At 38.0% G+C, this 19,155-nt stretch overlaps 2 protein-coding genes across 5 annotated transcripts in view; one reads left to right on the forward strand and one right to left on the reverse strand.

Moving 5' to 3' along the window:
- Positions 1–16,502, forward strand: part of afap1l1a (actin filament associated protein 1-like 1a) — a 40,072-nt gene extending 23,570 nt beyond the window's left edge. For 2 of the 3 annotated variants that reach the window (XM_067457496.1, XM_067457495.1), the window contains exons 2-19: positions 2,564–2,689; positions 3,164–3,247; positions 3,339–3,427; positions 4,005–4,116; positions 5,295–5,393; positions 5,475–5,683; positions 5,771–5,950; positions 6,148–6,231; positions 8,547–8,625; positions 9,807–9,956; positions 10,140–10,351; positions 11,700–11,845; positions 11,935–11,992; positions 13,944–14,055; positions 14,323–14,490; positions 15,267–15,442; positions 15,535–15,654; positions 15,889–16,502. In XM_067457496.1, coding sequence (XP_067313597.1) covers positions 2,564–2,689; positions 3,164–3,247; positions 3,339–3,427; positions 4,005–4,116; positions 5,295–5,393; positions 5,475–5,683; positions 5,771–5,950; positions 6,148–6,231; positions 8,547–8,625; positions 9,807–9,956; positions 10,140–10,351; positions 11,700–11,845; positions 11,935–11,992; positions 13,944–14,055; positions 14,323–14,490; positions 15,267–15,442; positions 15,535–15,654; positions 15,889–15,915 — 2,231 coding nt within the window. In that variant the 3' untranslated portion in view covers positions 15,916–16,502. Of the gene's footprint in view, positions 1–2,563; positions 2,690–3,163; positions 3,248–3,338; positions 3,428–3,492; positions 3,907–4,004; positions 4,117–5,294; positions 5,394–5,474; positions 5,684–5,770; positions 5,951–6,147; positions 6,232–8,546; positions 8,626–9,806; positions 9,957–10,139; positions 10,352–11,699; positions 11,846–11,934; positions 11,993–13,943; positions 14,056–14,322; positions 14,491–15,266; positions 15,443–15,534; positions 15,655–15,888 lie in introns of those variants that run through there. The other variant, XM_067457497.1, reaches the window with a different exon arrangement.
- A 1,067-nt stretch (positions 16,503–17,569) lies between these two features.
- On the reverse strand, positions 17,570–19,031 carry pttg1 (PTTG1 regulator of sister chromatid separation, securin). 2 transcript variants are annotated; one of them, XM_067457503.1, is made up of 6 exons: positions 18,890–19,031; positions 18,478–18,576; positions 18,235–18,386; positions 18,077–18,149; positions 17,836–17,985; positions 17,570–17,748 (listed from the first exon to the last, which is right to left on the reverse strand). In XM_067457503.1, exons 2-6 carry the CDS (start codon positions 18,566–18,568, stop codon positions 17,657–17,659), a joined length of 558 nt encoding a protein of 185 aa, XP_067313604.1. In that variant the 5' UTR covers positions 18,569–18,576; positions 18,890–19,031; the 3' UTR covers positions 17,570–17,656. The 2 variants fall into 2 exon arrangements, with proteins under 2 accessions (XP_067313604.1, XP_067313603.1); XM_067457502.1 differs by having other exon boundaries at positions 17,570–17,751; positions 18,890–19,030.
- Positions 19,032–19,155: the final 124 nt, after the last annotated feature.

Raw genomic sequence — 19,155 nt, forward strand, 5'->3', positions numbered from 1 at the left:
ACCTTCTTGCCGGGCACACACTGCCTGGGGGTCGCTGACAATCTGTTTTTTTATTGTTTCATGCTTTGTTTTTTCAGTCTTCAAAACATACTTGCAGTCCAGGTTTTTGGTCGCATGTTTTCACTAATTTGCTGACTGTGCATTAGCTCAAACTCATAGGCTCAGCATTAGTAGCGGGTCATTAGTAATGGGTTTGGGAGAGAAAATGTGGTTTAGCTGGTGTGTAACTATGTGAACTTCAGTTTGTGGGCGGCAATATCTGTTGAGAATGAGCTATAGGGATGTCAGATTAAAGCTTTCAGATTAAAGCTCCACACGCACACTCATGGCAATGCTGTTGAGGTCTTTCCTCTGCATAATCTTGACATAAGAGACCCGAGGTTAACCCGTTGTCTTAACTTGTCTTAGTGGAGTTTAGATGTCAGGCTGTGAATGTATTTATTGGGTTTGGACCCTCCTCTGATGCTCTGAGCTTGCTAGGTGGGATGGGAAGCTCGCCACAGATCAGAGGGTACGTCTTTGACTCTACGCAGGGGTTTTTGGTTTCAACAGCAGGGCGGTTTTCATTCCACAGAGACATGGATGAGAGCTTGAGAGTCCCTGCGTGAAGTTTTGAGCTCCAAACCTGTTCCAATTTATAATCCTGCTGACCTGTCATCATCCCTCCTGCCCATAACTCATATTGTCTCTGACAAGTGTGTCCATACTGAAGACACTCTGCGGAATATAATGTAACAAAGAACCATGCATCTAAATCCTTTTTGATTCAGTCATCCCAGTTTTACAAGCTTTTGAGAGTCAGAGATCGATGATTAATGATGAAGACTAGAGTTGATCTCAAAAGGGCCTCTTCTGAAAAGGGTCAATGACATTGAGTGGTCAATGAATGGTCAATGAGTGTTTTTTTTTAATCTTGGGTTAGTGTTACAAAGTTCTTAGTTCTTTATATGGTTTTAAGAGGTTTATACCATTTTTAAGAAAAACAAAAAAAATGCAATGTGGTGTAACTATCAAGTGAAAAGTAAAAAAAAAAACATTTTAGGAATACATGTAAGTGTGCATATATTAATCTTTATGAAAATAATAATAATAATATAATAATAAATATATATATATATATATATATATATATATATATATATATATATATATATATATATATATATATATATATATATATATATACTTTTTTTACATATTATATGTGTAATTACATTATTACACACTAGTGTATTATTACACTATTGTCACAGTAGTGACATTTTTTACTTTTTGCAGCACCAACAAATATATATCTTATGGAAGCTTGTTTCCGCCACAGAATAAAAAAAGGTAACTGCAACTTTATCTCACAATTCTGACTTTTTTGCAATTCAGACTTTTTTTCTCAGAATTGCGTGATATAAAGTCACTTTTGCGAGTTTCCCCCTCAGAATTAGAGAGGAGAAATTATGTTTCACAATTGTGACTAAAAGGGTTAGTTTACCCAAAAATGAAAATGCTGTTATTAATTACTCACCCTCATGCCGTTCCAGACCCTTAAGACCTCCGTTCATCATTGGAACACAAATGAAGATATTTTTGTTGAATTCCTATGGCTCAGACAGGCCTCCACTGGCTAAAATGACATTTCCTCTCTCAAGACCCATAAAAGGCGATGTTACAAAGCCCATCTCACTACAGTGGCTCTACAATCATTTTATGAAGCGACGAGAATAGTTTTTATGTGCAAAAGAACAAAACAAAAACAAAAATTATGATTTATATAGTGATGGCCGATTTAAAAACACTGCTTCCTGAAGCTTCGGAGCATTATGAATCTGCATATCAAATCATTCGGATCGCGTGTCAAACCGCCCAACTGCTGAAATCCTGTGACTTTGTTATCCGAACTGCTGATTAGATACATTGATTCCCAACACTACGAAGCTTTAGGAAGCAGTGTTTGGAAAATGGCCATTACTATATAAGTCATTATTAAGTTTGGCTCAAAAACTATTCTTGTCACTTCATAAAAATATGTATGGGTCTTGAGAAAGGAAATTACATTGTTGCCAATGAGCCATCCGATTTGTGTGACAAATGACATGAGGGTATGTAATTAATTACATAATTTTCATTTTTGGGTGAACTAACCCTTTAATATTAGGCAGTTCTGACTTTATTTCACTTAATTCTGACTTTTTAACTCGCAATTGAAAGTTTATATCTTGAAAATCTGAGAAAAAAAGTCTGAGAAACAGTTGTTCGATTAAAAAGTCTCAATTATCAATTTGAAATGTTTTATTCCATGGTGGAAACAAGCTTCCATACTAAATGGACTTTAATTAGGAAATAAAATCATGATAATTTTAAAGGATGTGTAGTCACGAATGCGTGGATTGTATTTTTAATGTATTAAAAAAAAAATACAAAAAATTCTCACATCATTGACTCTTGTTTTTATTTGCTCGCTCATGCTGAAGGGTTGATGGTTGGTCTAATTAATCTGTTGTTATGACAAACATTGACCATTGTATAGTCTGGTCTTTATCGACATCTAACCCTGAGCTTTGACCTTCAGCAATGGAGCTTTTGGTGACAGAGTTGCATGTGCTGTTGAAGCTGTTGGACCATGAGACCCTGAGCTGTGCTACAGAAGAGAAGAAAACGGCTGTGAAAAATCTTCTCAGACAACTTCAGCCCTCAGGTAAATATTTTAAATCGGTTTCTAATGGTTATTATCTGGTCCAAGCTCAGTTTAGTGGTTGGACAACCAGCTGGTTGACCTTGAAGAGTATTGGTGCCCAATCATGTTTCTAGAAAGCCACTGTTTTGCTCAGTTCAGGATTTATGCAGGAAAAGTCATCCCTGTTGTAGATCATTTTGTTTAGCAATTAGATCTAGAAGACCATCTTGGATAAGCCTTTTAGTCCCCTTTGTCTCATAAAAATGATTACCTGTTTTCTGTCCAGCAGGTAACTGCACAGATATTCTAAATTACTTCAGAAAACATCAGTATGCTTGAGACAATTTAGACAAAGAAGAAACCCTTTGGACCAGAAAGTGACTAGACCAGGGGATAAACATAAACCTTGTTTCTCTCATAAATGAGACTGGAAAAGCTTTTGGCAGTTGTCCTTCATACATATGTTTTCTCTTTTCTCATACTCATTCTTTGCAGTCACTGGAAAAGACTATATGTACATGAACACCTCAGTATACAGAAACGGAACCAGCTTTGTCGAATCTCTTTTTGATACGTTTGGTGAGTGGGGAATATTTATGAGATTTACATCTCAACATCATCCATTGTTTTGGATTGTTATGCTCATAAATGTGTTCGGATGTTTCTACAGATTGTGACCTCGGAGACCTGAAAGTTGAAATAGAGGATCAAAAGAAAGAGCCAGAGACAAACCACATCGATCCCACTGTCTCCAAGCCAGTAAGAAATCTTCCCTCAGAGGATTACCCACAATGCCCTGCTTCCTAAACCTAGCACTAATGCATCATTAACCCTGATGTCAGTGTAATAAAGGCTGTGCTCTGCAACGATGAGATACGGCAGAATGATTAATTGTGCTGCAGTGAAACCTGCTCTTCTCTTTCTAGCTGCATTGTACTTTCAAGCCAGGTTGTTATCTTTAAAGTCACGTCACTATCAGCCCTTCACAGAGGTCCCCACAGGGCCTGTTATTAGGAGAGTGCGCTCTTCTAGCAGTCAGATTTTTCATTTCATTGTGTCAGTGTGTTTGTGTGCCATTATATCACAATAGTCCTGCACGGCCAGTATCTGACTTTTTCTCAGCCGTCATCCATGTGGCATGTGGGTTTGGCTTTTGATTGGATGCAGCGGTCACATATCATTTGTTATTGGAGTAACTTGCCGAGTGATGGAACGGAGCCACATAACTTTGCAATATTGTGAGGACTCACTGAAAAGCAGATGTTAAGTGTGAATTAATGTGATGGGGCAGACAGATGGAGTAAGTCAATGTGTTTGCAACATTTTTTTTGACCAGAGCACGACGGGCTCGCCTCCCCCTCTTCCCAACACGCCACCTCCAGAGGATTACTATGAAGAGGCCGTGCCACTCAGCCCTGGAAAGATGCCAGAATATATTACCAGCCGCAGTGAGTTTCACTGCTGTATGTCTGTTGTTAGGAAAACATGGCATGGTCTATATCAATTCCTATAGATAAAATAACTTGGAGATGTTAGAACTTTGTGTTCTTTTAAGAGTGTTGATAAAATATTTTTTTTACTGTATACAAAAACCAATTGAAATCAAAGTTAAATTAAGTTTTCAACCCATTTTACACATCTTTGAATTTTTGAAAGGAAAAGTAGGCTTATTTCTTTTATCCATTAGGAAATGACTGGAGTGAAAAAAAGTGGATGCTACATTCCAGAATGGAGCTATGCTCAATTTGAAGTTACAAAATCAATGTTTAGATAGCTATTGGTTAACATTACCCAAAGGCCTGCAAAGTCTAAGTGACATCAGTGGAACAGGAAAGTCATTTCAGAGCACATTATTAGGCTTTGATTAAAAATTGCAGAGATAAAGTTGCGTTTGAATTGTACAATAAATTGTTAAAAATAATACCAAGATTGTGCATTAAGAACGTTAATGTTGTCAAATCCGTTCCATTGACTTCCAGTCAAATGCGTGGAAATGAAGGAGACTAGAAACACGAGCTCATGCATGGAAGTTTCGCATTTTGCTTCATTTCAAAGTTTCAGTTTAAACTCTAAATTCAGCAAATTCGCAAATATGGTTTAATTTTTTATTACTTTTTCTGGCAAATGTTTGTTAATATTATTATAAAGTCAGCAAAAAAGGGGATTGCCCACTTCTTTAGGTTAAGTTTGCTTATCATAGATATCCGTGTCAAGACCAACAGAAGAGGTTGGGATTCTGAGTCAAGACTAAGTCTAAATTTTCACAAAAGCATGAAAATAATAATCTCTTGGAGAGCGAGTCCTTCCACAATTATAGTTCCCCCTTGTATTTAAATTCAAATTAATAGAAATATCCATGTTTGGGATATTTAAAAATAAAACTAAAGAAAACACTCTGACGTGTATTTCAGTATTAGTGCATTCACTTTTTCTTTGTATTCTACTTGGTTTAAAATTATTTTAAAAGGGCAACTACTGTTTTTTGCATTGCACTGTGGGTTAAAAAAATCCTCTTCAGATATGATGATTGTTTCCAAAAGATTAGGAAAAAATTCCACACAGCATATTTTATTGGCATAATAAAACACAGCATAATATATGGCATTGCTGACTCTTATATCTACAGGCAGCTCCAGCCCTCCTAACTCCATTGAGGATGGATATTACGAAGATGCTGAGAACAATTACCCAACAACACAAGTGAACGGACGACGCAAGGATTCCTGTAAGCGGGGGAACCCTGATGCTATAAATAGTGTTGTCATTTCTTATTAGTAGTATTGCCATGACATTACTCCTCCTGCAGATAATGACTCGGATGCCTTAAGCAGTTCTTATGAGTCATATGATGAGGAAGAGGAAGAGAAAGGCCAGCGTTTGACGCACCAGTGGCCCTCAGAAGAGAACTCCATGGCCCCAGTGAGAGACTGCCATATCTGTGCTTTCCTACTAAGGAAAAAACGCTTCGGCCAGTGGGCCAAACAGCTCACTGTCATCCGTGAAAACAGACTCCAGGTGAGCCCCAAAGAGCCCTGCGGGATAAAAATGAACCTTGATGCTATTATGAGTGAAATATGCAAACCCCTGAATCTTGTTTTATAGTGTTATAAAAGCTCTAAAGACCAGTCACCCTACACGGATATACCACTCAGCCTGTGCTCTGTCATCTACGTGCCCAAAGATGGCAGGAGAAAGAAACACGAACTCCGATTCTCTCTTCCCGGTGGAGAGGCCCTGGTGTTGGCCGTGCAGAGCAAGGAACAGGCCGGGAAATGGCTCCAAGTAAACATAGTCCCTCATTTTCTCATACACGATTGAGTATCCATTCATTATACATACACACAATGGCTGTATCGGCTGCCAGAAACAATATTGCACAAGAGGAAAATGGCTTTTGTAAAAGGGACCCCCTGTGTGATGGACTATGTTTACACGCGTAGGAACCGCTTATGTGTGTGTTTATCTTTGTGTGATTGCAGGTGGTGCGTGACGTTACAGGCCAGGGGAATGGGTTGGACAGCCCATCATCTCCTATGATTCCTAGGAAGATTGAACTGGATAAGGTGAGATCCAAGCACATATTTGTCTTATGCATGACTCCTGTGCATCTCATCTTCATTACTGCCATATAAAGTGTGCTAATGATGAATTGGAGTAACATTTGGGGATACGCTCATTCTGTATAAAGTGGTCTTTCTTTGACTGGAGTTAGTTAGAAAAATAATCCCACAAAAAAGAAAAATAATTTTAAAAAGTATTTTAAAAAACATTATTGCCATGGTACATTGTATTAAAGGTGTCATGAACTGGCTTTTTAATTTTTTTATACTATTGTCTGAGGTCAACTAATGATGTTCGCGTGTTTTTTACATTCAAAAACATCAGAACTAATAAGTAATAGGCTATTTTCTACACTGGTTCTCTCCTGAACGCTGGGTTTTGATGGGCGTGCCGCACTGGAGACTTGGAAGTAAACGCCCACGGCTAGGATTGGATAAGATTTGCATATTTAATGAGCTTCAGCTCCCCTGTCAGTTCACATGAGGGAGGGATTGTTTTGAAAGCGGCAATCAGAATGATTCTCTCGATCACAGGGCTCGTAAACGTCTTTATCAAACAAACACAATGATTTATTTCTCATCCACCCGCGATTGATTGGACTATTATTTTTGTATTACATGGCCCGCTTGAATGGTCGATATAAGCGTGAACCGTGCACACACGCACACACACACGTGCGCGCGTCCTTCAAATGTCAAGTCAAGAGAGAGTGAACATCGCAGACAAAGAAAGGAATATTATTTCACTATTTGAGATTCATTGGCCTGCCGACGGGCTTACGTTTTGGAAATCACAGAGCCCCGGGACATTGGGTTTTGCAAGCCCTGGCCCATACATGTCTGAGTCCAGCATGCTAAAGGTATGTTCTGTTAGACATGTAATGTTACACATAATCAAAAAGATCTATAACAATGCAATAATACTACATATTTAAAAAAAAACACGTTTTACTCACATAAGTGTATTGCACCATTCCTGCCGGATCCAATACAGAAGAAACAGCGTTGTGTTTTAATCTCAAATGTCTGTAAATCCATCTTCAACCTGAGATTTGTTTACAAATGATTCCGCTGTGAAATGTTGTGAACACAATGTCTTCCCCACGTGAGCTGGAACTGGAATAAAAATAAAGTTCAACAACACATTCCTAATATTAGGATCTGAAGGAAGCTTATGCAGCGACTGTGTTCTTCCACAACCAGAAATAGCGCAATATCTTGCTATCTTCTTCGGCATGTTTATTTCTGTTGGCTAGCATGAGCCGATCAGCTCCATGAGTCGGTGGGTGGGGCTACTGAATTACACGTGCTGTAGAGGCGTGACGTAAAGATGCGCACGCAATCGTTTGCTGAGTCTGGTGTCTATAAAATCTTTTCTTTGACCAACAAGGCAGTTTTCAGCTCTGAAACTTACAGGATATTCTTATATATCAAAAGCTCAAGGGAAAGTTGATTTCTCAATTCATCACCCCTTTAATGGTTATAAGTATCATCAAATAAATCATCATGTTTGATCAAATAAATACAGATTTGGTGAAAGTAAGAGACTTCTTTCTCAAACATAAAAAAAATCATACCAACCTCAAACTTTTGAAAGGTAGTGCATATAACTCTGTTGTTCTAAATGGATCTGTCCTCTATCATTGTGTGTAATTACATCCCCAGTGCTGCTGTGAGTGCTGAGCTGTCTGTTTGTGTAAACGGGCTGACAGCATTTCAATTTTCTGGGCTCACTCTCCATCGTCTTTAATTAAAAGGTTTCGAGCTCAGGGTGGTCAATTCTGTCATAGCAGTTATAAATAATGTGCTGAGTTTAAGGGACCTGTTGTAAGAGGCAGATTCAATGGGAATGCTATGCACTGTAAAAAAAAATATATGATCAATAAGTTATGACAACATATGTTTTTACATTGTTTTAACTCATCAAAATAAGTTAAGAAATGTTAAACTTGTTTTTATTAGTTATACAAGATAAAAGTTTAAAATAATTTAAGTTGAAATAACTTTGCAGTCGATTGTACTGCAAAAGTTAAAAATGTGCCTTTTTTTACAGTGTGATGCATGTTTGTATGTCAGGAAACACATTTTATCTGAATTTAGCAGTCGGCTGTGAGAGGTAGACAGCGCTGGGAGTGTGTTTCCTGTCTGAACTCTGCTGTTGTACTGTCTGGCCACTAACACCAACATGTTTCTAGACCTAGTTTTCAATTATCGATATATCCTATTATACAGCATTATTCTAATATTTATCTAATAGTTATGGATATTTACAAATTTGGCATATGTAGTTTGATCTGGTTGTGTGGTTTTCCCTGTAGTGGTGTTCTGCAGAGAAGCAAACCTCAGATTCTGACAGTGTGCCGAGTGGAGAAAGTGCTCGAGACGGCCGGGAAAATGGTGAGATCTTCACCCCGCTGTTCTTCTCTGATTACTCCACAGATTTAATTCCACTTTTTTATAATCCAACTCACAGTTCCTTTATCTTTATATGTATTAGTTGTGTTTCTTAAGACAAGCATCATAGTGCAATATTATAAGAATGTCTTCGAGTAGGGTTATCAACACCCTATTACCTATCCAAAACACCTTAGGGACTGCATAGCAATGTGTTTAAAAAACACTCAGTACGCTTTAGCTATCAGATAGCAACAACCTGGCAACCGCCCATAACACCCTAAAACCACTCAGAATGCAATAGAATCTGTATAGCATAACCCTGGAAACCAACCAGAACTCCCTAATAACCACATAGAAATGTGTTAAACCAATCAGAATGCCTAACAAAACCATATAGAAATACCCTACCAACCACCCAAAACACCCAACAACTTCATAACAATGTTCGAAAAGCCACCCATAACCCTCCAAAGCACCCATACAACCACACATCAACATGCTAAAAACACTCAGAACATTTTATCAACTGCTTAACAATGTGTAAAATCACCCATAACACCCTAACAGCTAAAAAGCAATGTGAGGACAACCCATCAATAACACCTTAGCAACTGCATGGCAACACCTTGGCAACCACTCAAATCCACTTAAAACCCCAATATAATTGTGCCTACAAGGTATTGGCAAGAAACATTCATAAAGTCTTCTGGATTTCAAATCTCTCTCTCTCTCTCTCTCTCTCTCTCTCTCTCTCTCTCTCTCTCTCTCTCTCTCTCTCTCTCTCTCTCTCTCTCTCTCTCTCTCTCTCTCTCTCTCTCTCTCTGTCTCTCTCTCTGTCTCTCTCTCTCTCTCTCTCTGTCTCTCTCTCTCTCTCTCTCTCTCTCTCTCTCTCTCTCTCTCTCTCTCTCTCTCTCTCTCTCTCTCTCTCTCTCTCACACACACTCATACACACACACTTTTTTCATCCTTTTTCCCTTTCACTGTCTTAAGAGCTTTGTCATATGTGCTCTGTTAAAAAGCAGGAAGTCTTTATACAGGATATGGATTGTTTGTGCTTATTAATGTTTGGACCAGTAAAAGTCTTTAATAGCTTTGGCCTAATTCCTGCAGATCGTATGACTGTAGACCACACATATCTTTACGTGTAATTTCATTCTACCATCAAACCTGTGTGTTTACAGGTAAACCCAAGCGAGGGGCACTGTCAGAGCTAACGGGCACTGTAAGCCGAGCTGCAGGAAGAAAGATCACAAGAATTATCAGTTTCTCCAAAAGAAAGCCTCCACTGCCAGGAGACGCCCGGATGTCTCTCGACCAGGATCCCCGGTGTGGTGCGAGACCCATCCTTGTCTCTCCTTTCTCCTCATATTACAATACCCATGACTCTCTCCACCTGTTATTTTCAACTTTTCTTAGCCTTTGATCTCAGACAGTGAAGTGGAATAAATCTACACCATGAAAGAGAAGTGGGCGCACTGTAATAATTGCTGTAATTCTTTCTCTGTGTGTGTTAGGTTATGTGGGAGTGCTGTTGAATCAGTGCTGGAGAGAACACTGGTGTCGCGTGCGGGCTGGGTCTCTTTACCTTTACCACGAGAAAGGAGAACAGCGAGTCCCCCACACCACTGTGGCTCTGAAGGGCTGTGAGGTTGTCCCAGGCCTCGGGCCCAAACACCCGTTCGCCCTGAGGATACTGAAAGGAGGTGCAGAGCTGGCAGCTTTAGAGGTAGTGTGTGATTTGTGTGAAGCTTCCACAGCCATCCTTCATAGAGCTGTATTCTAGCGGTTAGCTACATGCAAGAGTTTGATTCTCTGTCCTTCTCTTCTCATCATCATTCACTCAATCTATACTATAAGATTAGCCTAGAAATCTAGAGCTTGAATTCTGAGCTTGGAAAAACCAAACTCTGGTCAGGCCAATCACATCGTGTATAGAGTCGGTTGGCGGGCTTAGTATAATGACGGCAGAGTTGTGTGCTACTTGTAAACAAAGAAGCTGGCGAACGAAGGTCTGTCGAATCGGCTTTGGCCACGACTCTGGAAGACTTGGAGTTAAGCTTTTCTTTGAACGGCACTGAAGTCATTCTTAAGAAGGGAAGATGTATTCAGAGTTTTGCCGACCGGATACGACGAAAGTTAGATCTAACAACTAGCTCCGCTTCACCTTCTTCGTTGCTCTGGTTGGTTGTAGCTCTGTCCAATCGCGTGCAGAGGAAGTTTGAAAGACGTCCGTTTATCCCGCCCCTCGGATTGAGCCCTGTCAATGGTGAGTTTCCAGACCAAACATCTTGATGTGGGTCTGGCTTGTCAGGCCACTATATGACTGCACAAATATTAAAAATCGAATGGGTCGACCATTTTTTTAAAAAATGATTGCTGATATTAAAAGACTATACTATCCTATACCATTTTGTCTAAATAAATAAAAATAAAACACTAAAAACTAAAACAAATCATTTGAAATGTCATGGGTGAATATAGGCACCACACTATTGTACACTATAAAAAAGGAGATTTATTCTGAGATTTGAAAAAGATTACGTTGAACAGTATTATTAGATATTTTTAAGTGAATGTTACATGACAGCAAATGTAATCTAAATAAAGGATTATTGCACAATTAAATATACAATATAAATTAAATACTCTTATAGTATTTATTTATATTTTGAATTGGCTTATATTTTGTAATTTTAGCTGATTTTTGTTATTTGTATGTCCTTGTCATTTTTTTCATATTTCTATTTGCTTTTATTTTGTTTTTTGTTTTTTTTAGTACTTCAACTTTAATATTCATTTAACTTTTAGTTTGTTTTCCATATACTGTTTTATTTCAGCTACATTTCAATTAACAAAGATTATTTGAATTAGACCTAGTTTTAGTTAACAATAACAACACTAATATACTATCATTAAATGTACTCTTTTATCATGTCTGACAAATAAATTCTGTCCAAACAGTCCATTTTATAATCTTAGTTTATGTCTGTGTGTGTGTGATATAAATATATTTAGTCTCTGTCTCCTGTCTGTGCTTGCAGCTCATGTTTGTTCTTGTGTGTTTGTTGTGTTAGGCGAGTTGTTCGGAGGACATGGGCCGCTGGCTGGGAGTCCTGTTAGCAGAAACCGGTTCCTCTGCCGACCCCGAGTCCCTACATTATGACTATGTAGATGTGGAAACTATCGCCAACATCCGCACAGCTGCCCGTCACTCTTTCCTGTGAGTTAAGGGTTAATGCAATGAGGGGTGGAGTTCTACATTGGGTCATCTTGTTACTTTGACGACCTTAACTGTTCTTGTTTCTTTAGATGGGCAACCTCAACAGATTCACGAACATATGATGAGGTCCCTTTTGAAGCCATAGAGGTTTGTGGTTGCACATGATCACAAATGAACAAACATTTGGTTGTGGGCATTCTAACACAGTGTTTGGGTAGTTCCAACCTTTTTCTCAGGGGACGCTTTTTACAAGCCATATGCTTCACAGCCCTCTCTCCAAGAGAAAGCACTTAATTTTATGTGCAGAAATATGCATTCGAAGCATATTAAAAACATTTGTGTGCATGCATCATACAGAAACATTGTGTAAACAACACTTATGAGTGGAGTTATCTAATTAAAATAAAAAATAAAATTATTTGTTAAAAAAAAGTAGTCTTTATGAGAATGGCACAGCTTGTGTTTTAGAGAAGGTCAAATATATCCATGTGCCCGGACTGGTTACGTGTTTACCGTGGTAAAGAAAGATGAGAAATGTGTGATGACTCTGTCTGCAGTAATCATAGGTTAGAGCGGGTTCAGTTGTCATGGCCTCTGGCCTCAAAGCAGCTTGTTAAACCTGCGCTGAACCTTCAGGCACCTGCACAGAAGCATCGGTTCTCTTAGCCTATGCGAGCCTTAACTTGTGTGATCAGGGCACGCAATATACTAAAAAAGATTGTTTTTTCTAAAATCTCCTTATTTTAGTTGATTTTCTAAATTGTATTTTTATTTAAAAAAATCTACTTAAGTTCTTTTTTGTAACATATGGGTCATTCTGTTTAAATTGTTATGTTGTATTGTGCAATATTATAATATTGCATCAAGCCATAACAGTAAAATTGTATAAACAAATGAAAAATGATCCCATGATTTGCTCACCCTCAAGCCATACTAGGTGTATATGACTTTCATCTTTCAGCTGAACACAAAAGTTATTTTAAATAATATACTAGCTCTTCCCAGCTTTGTAGTGGCACTGAATAGTGCAGAAATAGTGTATAAATATATTGATTCTGAAGTAATATTCTCATCAGTGTTCTATCAGCTTTTATAGGCCTACTTAAATCTGCATATTTGTCATATTTTACCCAGGCCGTTATTTAAATCTGCATATTTGTGATATTTACCCCAGGGCATTATTTAATTTTATAAAGGCCATTTTTTATCTTCTTAATGTATGCATCAACTTTCATGTTAAATTCGTACATTTGATTAATAAATTCAGTTATAATAAGACACTATAGCGCTGTTACCAATCAAATTAAATAATTTAAACTGCAAAAATACAGCTGCAATAAATAATGTTATGAGACTGATGTTTTAAATGTTTGAATATACAAATTTTAAAAATACAATAATAATATTAAATATGAAAGAAACTTACCCGCCAATGGGTGGCAGCAAGTGACCGTCTTAATGAGCGAGTCATTGAGTCGTTCATTCAAATGATTCATTCACAACACTGAATCATTCAGTACAAAACACCGCATGTTGTTTCCTTTGGAACTATTTTCATCGATGAAATCATTGTCATATTTCTAGCTCCATATTAGCTTGAACTGAGGGCTACAGTGATCTGTAAATGTCACGCCACATTAGAGCACCAAAAAAGATTGCGACAGTTCGAGAGATGTCAATACAGATAGGAAAAGAGCGCATTTCCAATTATTATTGTGAAGTTAACAATGCGTTCAACTTTACACCCCCCACCCCCACCGAATCACGAATCACATAAATGACATATTTTGATTCAAAACGGCGAATTTTGCAGAAAAGTGACTAGTTTGCAGTATGCATTTTACGCCATAAGTCTTACAGTATAAGTCCTGTGTCATACATCCTATATCATGTTACAAGTCCTGTCATGTGTCATAAGTCCTTTTATTTTTCATAAGTCCTTAAAAATTATTTCACAATTTTTAATAAAAATAATATCAGCTAGTGGATAAAATTTGTAAAACCAGTTACCAAGCTGTTCACTGTTAATTATTTGTTACACATCGTGTCCAGTTGCTTATTTAGACAATAACTGACCTGGTACACTTTTTCTCTTTAGCAGGAAAATGAGAGGTTGAGGGGAAGAGCACAAACGAAGCGTCGTTCTTCTTTCTCCAGCAGTGACACAGGAAAGCCCAGTCCACAAATCACCCTAAAGCGCCACGGCTCCAGTGAGTCCCGTCACACTCCAACATTGTGCTAGTTGTGCTTATAACAAACACAGCTGTTAGATCCAGCGTTCACTTCAACATAAAGCCTAAGGTGGTTTTAGGTTTTTTTATTAGCAGTCTGCTTAACCTTATTTTGGCCATTTTGAAAATGGCCGCAGCAGTCAGAATAATATAACCTGAGAATATAACTCATTCTCTTACCAAATAAGTGCTAAGAGCTTTGCCACCTTCTAGGGTCTGATCTTTGAACTTTACTTGACATTTCAGACGCAAATCAATATGGCAGGTATGGGAAAACACGGGCACAGGAGGACGCGCGTCGCTATTTGAAAGAAAAAGAAGACCTGGAGACAGAAATAGATAGTATCAGAAGTACACTAGTCTTACTGCGGAAGAAGAAACGAGAGGCAAAGGAGAAAATGACGGGTGCAACGGGTGAGAAAGAAATTGTACCTGTCTATTTTGTGTGATAATACAGAGGTACTATTCCACAGTAGTTAGTTTGGATTCAAAACAAGTGAATTTATGGCCGCTTTTACTAGTAAAATAGCTTTTTAATACTTGCTTCTTGAATTGTACTTCAAAATCTAATTCAATGTAATGTCCTTTTGTCTCTTTTACAAAGTATCCCCATTTAGATGATTCACACTGTTAATAAACTATTAGCTGAGAGGGTACCAGCCACCCTAATAACAGTATAATTCAAATAAATCAAATGTTTTGTCTTGTTATATATAGGGATAAATGATTAATCAAAATAAAACTACATTTGTGATGCCTTTGTGTGATTATTAAATTGCAAAGAAATTAAGACAGCCATAAATATTAGAATGATTTATTTACAGTACAGTATTATTACAATAGTAATATTTAGTTTGTTTAATATGTTTGTAATAATAATTATTATTATATTATAGTATTATTAATATTATTATTTAGTCACATTGATGTATAAATTACAAAATTGTGGGCCAATTATGCAGCCCCTACACATAAACATGTAGAAACAAACACACAATTTTTTTTTTAATTAAAAGTGTTAAATTGCAATCACAGCCTAAATATAATTATTTTTTCCCTCCCAATTTTGTGCAGCCCTGCCACTATAGTTGCAGTGATTCCTCTTACTTGACTAGCGTCCTTAAGTTTATGTGGTTAAAATGGATCTGCCAGAAACATGCATTTAAATGTAATGATGTATTGTTGTGCAGATAAGCAGAGGTTGGCTTTAGAGGAGCGTGTCACCCGGTTGGAGGACAGCTGCAGGGTGAAAGAGGGTGAGCGTGTGGATCTAGAGCTTAAGCTCACGCAGGTGAAGGAGAACCTGAAGAAATCTCTGGCTGGTGGAGAAATGGGGGCGCCTACCGAGTCTAAACCTACAAACAAGGTACTGACTGGAACTAAAAGGCAAATATTAGAATGAATAGTTTAATCAAAAGTATTGTTTGTTCTTAAATATGCCAACTTCTTTCCTTAAAGACTCAAAGGACAGAGACTCAGTATGAGTCGTATCTCCCTGTCAACTGCGCCTCTGAAATGCGTAAGCGACCTCCCTCCATCTATGCGTCCACAAAGGGAAATGTTATGCAGAAAGCCAAGGTAAACACATCAGTGGTCACAACATTATCCAGTGCAACGCATTACAAGACAGATAATGCAAACAGAACAGCTTGCTGCATCAATAGAGATCGCATTTCGACATTCAGTCCATTTCTAATTAGTCAGTCTCTAATGAGTTTTATTGATCACTTTGGGGTCCTGCTATTAAGATCTTGCAGAATAGGTCCATATGTGTATGTGTGAGTAAGACATTAATGCTTTGTTTTTAACCAGGAATGGGAATCTAAGAAGGGGACTTAGAAGACAAGGACTTTGTGCCATTTCGAGTTCAGACTGCTGTATATGCAACTCTATGGTGACTGCCACATTTGTAACTTTTACAGTGAAGTTGAATGACTGAGCAACAGCTGAATTATAATACTTTGCAACCAAATTATGTAAAATGGAACTTCACAAGACACCCAAGGAGGACAAGCACAAAATGGCATCAACGTTGAAGGATTGAGAGGGTATGAGGAAATAATAGTTGAAAGTGCAAGAAAGAATTGTGGTTAAGTTTTAAAAGAACCAGAGGTTTGGAATGCATGTGAGACAATCTAGTCTAGAATTTTAAAAGACACATGGTAACTGATTTGTACAGTCTTTTTTTTTTTTTTTTACTCCACTGCTTATACTTCTGGGGTAATCTATTAACCAATTGGTGCTAATAACAGTGTATATTTGAAAACTGTAAATATTGTATTACATTTTCATAGTATCTGATACCCCTGTTTGTAACCCCCCTCCCCATCTTTACCACCTTTTAATGTGAGTAACATTTGCACTTTAAATGTCTTTAGACATGGAGATGGGAATATTCTTTTAATAAAGACAAAAATTTAACTTTGCTCTTTTGTCAAGTTTATAGAATTGCAAGGGAAAGGTCAGTTGAGAACAACAACTACAAGTGTGTTACTGTGAGACATTATAGAAGCTGGCCAAAATAAAACAGTCCCACTGGGCACTGAACAGCTACTCACTAAAAGTATATAAATATGCATGCCTGTGTATATATGTAATAGACACACACATTGCTAGGCCTCTCCCCATTATTTGCATATTCCGCAGGACGGCCCTGAAAGTATGCCTTTATTTCGAGGAGTGCGCTTTAAAATGAGCGCTTTCACTTTGAGGAGAGCTGCTCCAGCATGTGTGCTTCAGATGATCAGTGACAGTTCTAATCATGCAACGATTATTCCCAAAAAGTAAACGGTTAGTTTATGCAAAAATGAATTCTTTAATTGTTTTTTTGCCTCACGTAATCTTTGAATGTCCATGTTTACTAACGTATGTATGTTGTAAATCTGTCCATCTTATAAAGATTTCATGTCTCTTCAGAAGACTTGGTTTAGACAATTTTTAGGCTGCCTTATGAAATTTTAGGGTAACTTATCTCTCCATTTAATGTCATCTCATAAGAAATATCTTCATTTGTATTTGAAATATGAAAAGCTCATGGGTTTGAAATGACATGAGGGTAAGATGACGACAATTTAAAATTTGGGTGAGATACTTTATACAGCAAGCAGAATCTTGGATAAAACTCATGAGTTATACATACCCCACCTTGGACTTGTAACATGATATAGGATGTATGACACAGGACTTATGGCGTAAAATGCATACTGCAAACTAGTCACTTTTCTGCAAAAGTCGCCGTTTTGAATCAAAAGGGCTCATGAGTTATTGTTTAAATAAGCAAGATTGGCACATTAGCTCACGATATTTGATTTATCATTACACCCCACAATTTAGAAAAAAATAAAAACACATGGGCCTAGAAAAATCAGTCATTGCAGAGCCAGACATTTCCTAATAAAGTTGATATGCATAAGAGAAATTAAACAATTAGTGAACAAACACCTTTACTGATAAATTGGTGGGCCCCAAAAAAAAAAACCTTAGAAAGACTTAGTGAGAGTCGCAGATAAAGTTTAATAACAGCTAAAAACACATTACTGAATGTACACAGTTGACACACACACACAAAAAAAAAAAAAGTTTAGAAGTCACACTCAGGGGGAAAGTCAACCGTCAGCTCATTTATCGTCTGTAGGAAGGCCTCCATTTCGTCAGCATATTCCTCATCAGCAACTGCTGAATTTGAGAAAATATAAGTTTAATTGGGCATTAAGACATTCTGCAATAACAGTTTATACTAATTGAAAATATATTCATTACCACTGAGCATCTTTAAAGGTGAGGGTGGCAAAAATGGATCCATAATAAGCTCTTCCACAGGGGAAGCAGCCGCCCACATCGGTTTACCCAAACCAGCCAGAGAGAAGTGACTGAGGCAGACCTCATCAGGAACACTGAAGGTCTCAAACTCTACAAATTTGACAAAGGACAGGATCATCAACACCTATATCCAAAAGAGTTCTGTTCCAAAGCCAAAATTTAAAGCAGCAGACATGCTTACCGCTTGGATTGTATGGGAAGCACTTCTCAATCTCCGGCAACTCCTCACCAGCAGGCTGGGCGAGTACCTTACACTGATGAAACACACATAATAAACATACAAATGATTTCAATAGTGGTCTCTGTTGGAAGGATGCCTTCGTAACCTCAAGAACCAACCTTGGCTTCTGCAGGTTTAGTCTTCTCCTCTGCTTTAAGAGAGGCTGCTGGAGTGGCAACAACCTTATTTATGACTCCTAAAGCTTTTCGGCTGGAGTGAGGATGAGCTCCGAGACGTGTCTTTCCAGTCAGAGGTGTTCTCAAACACTGATCTGAAAATGTTATAGGCTTACGAGTTTATTGATTGATAACGATTGATAACCCCTTGCATATTGACGTCAGACTATTGGTAACGTTACTGACCTGGAGCTGACTGCAGCCTGTTCGGGCGAGATTTGAAGGCTGGAGTGGTTATTCTGCCGTTCTCCTGATCCAGGTAAATCATGGTGTCCATGTCTGTAGCTTTGAACAGCAGTGACAGAGAGAGGTTAAGATACAAACTACACTGACTTAAGTACAGACAAATCCTTGTTTGGTTTAACGTTAAATGGTGCCGTTTGTAATTTGTAACAAGACTTTATCCTCTTGGACAATCCCGTTTGACGTAGTAACTTAACGTTACATTAAACAAAAGTGACACGAGGGTTTTTATAAGCAACGCTAACTTACATCGCCAGTTGACCTAACCTATCCTTTTTCTGAAATCTAAATCGTATAATTTAACCAGTCAACATTAAATACATACAATCTTACAGAGGGGGAATAAAGAACTTACCGTTTCTCTGTTTATTCTTATTCTCTACTCAAGTGTACGAGCAAAAAATGTCGTTTGTTTTGGTTCCGAGTTTCCCGGCTGAGTTTTAAAAGGCAACCAGCTTCCTCATTGGCTGGCGTATTTTCCTCTTTGACCAAGCAATGCGGTGAGTTTATTCCGTTAGCTCGACAGTGCCACCCAATGGCTTGACTGAGTAAAGCAATAGAATCATCATCGATGAACAGTGAAATGGTGGCGGCACGTTGAATGGTGCAGTCTGAGGAAGA

The sequence above is a fragment of the Pseudorasbora parva genome, chromosome 11 (genome assembly GCF_024679245.1).
Source record: "Pseudorasbora parva isolate DD20220531a chromosome 11, ASM2467924v1, whole genome shotgun sequence".
Classification (NCBI taxonomy): domain Eukaryota; kingdom Metazoa; phylum Chordata; class Actinopteri; order Cypriniformes; family Gobionidae; genus Pseudorasbora; species Pseudorasbora parva.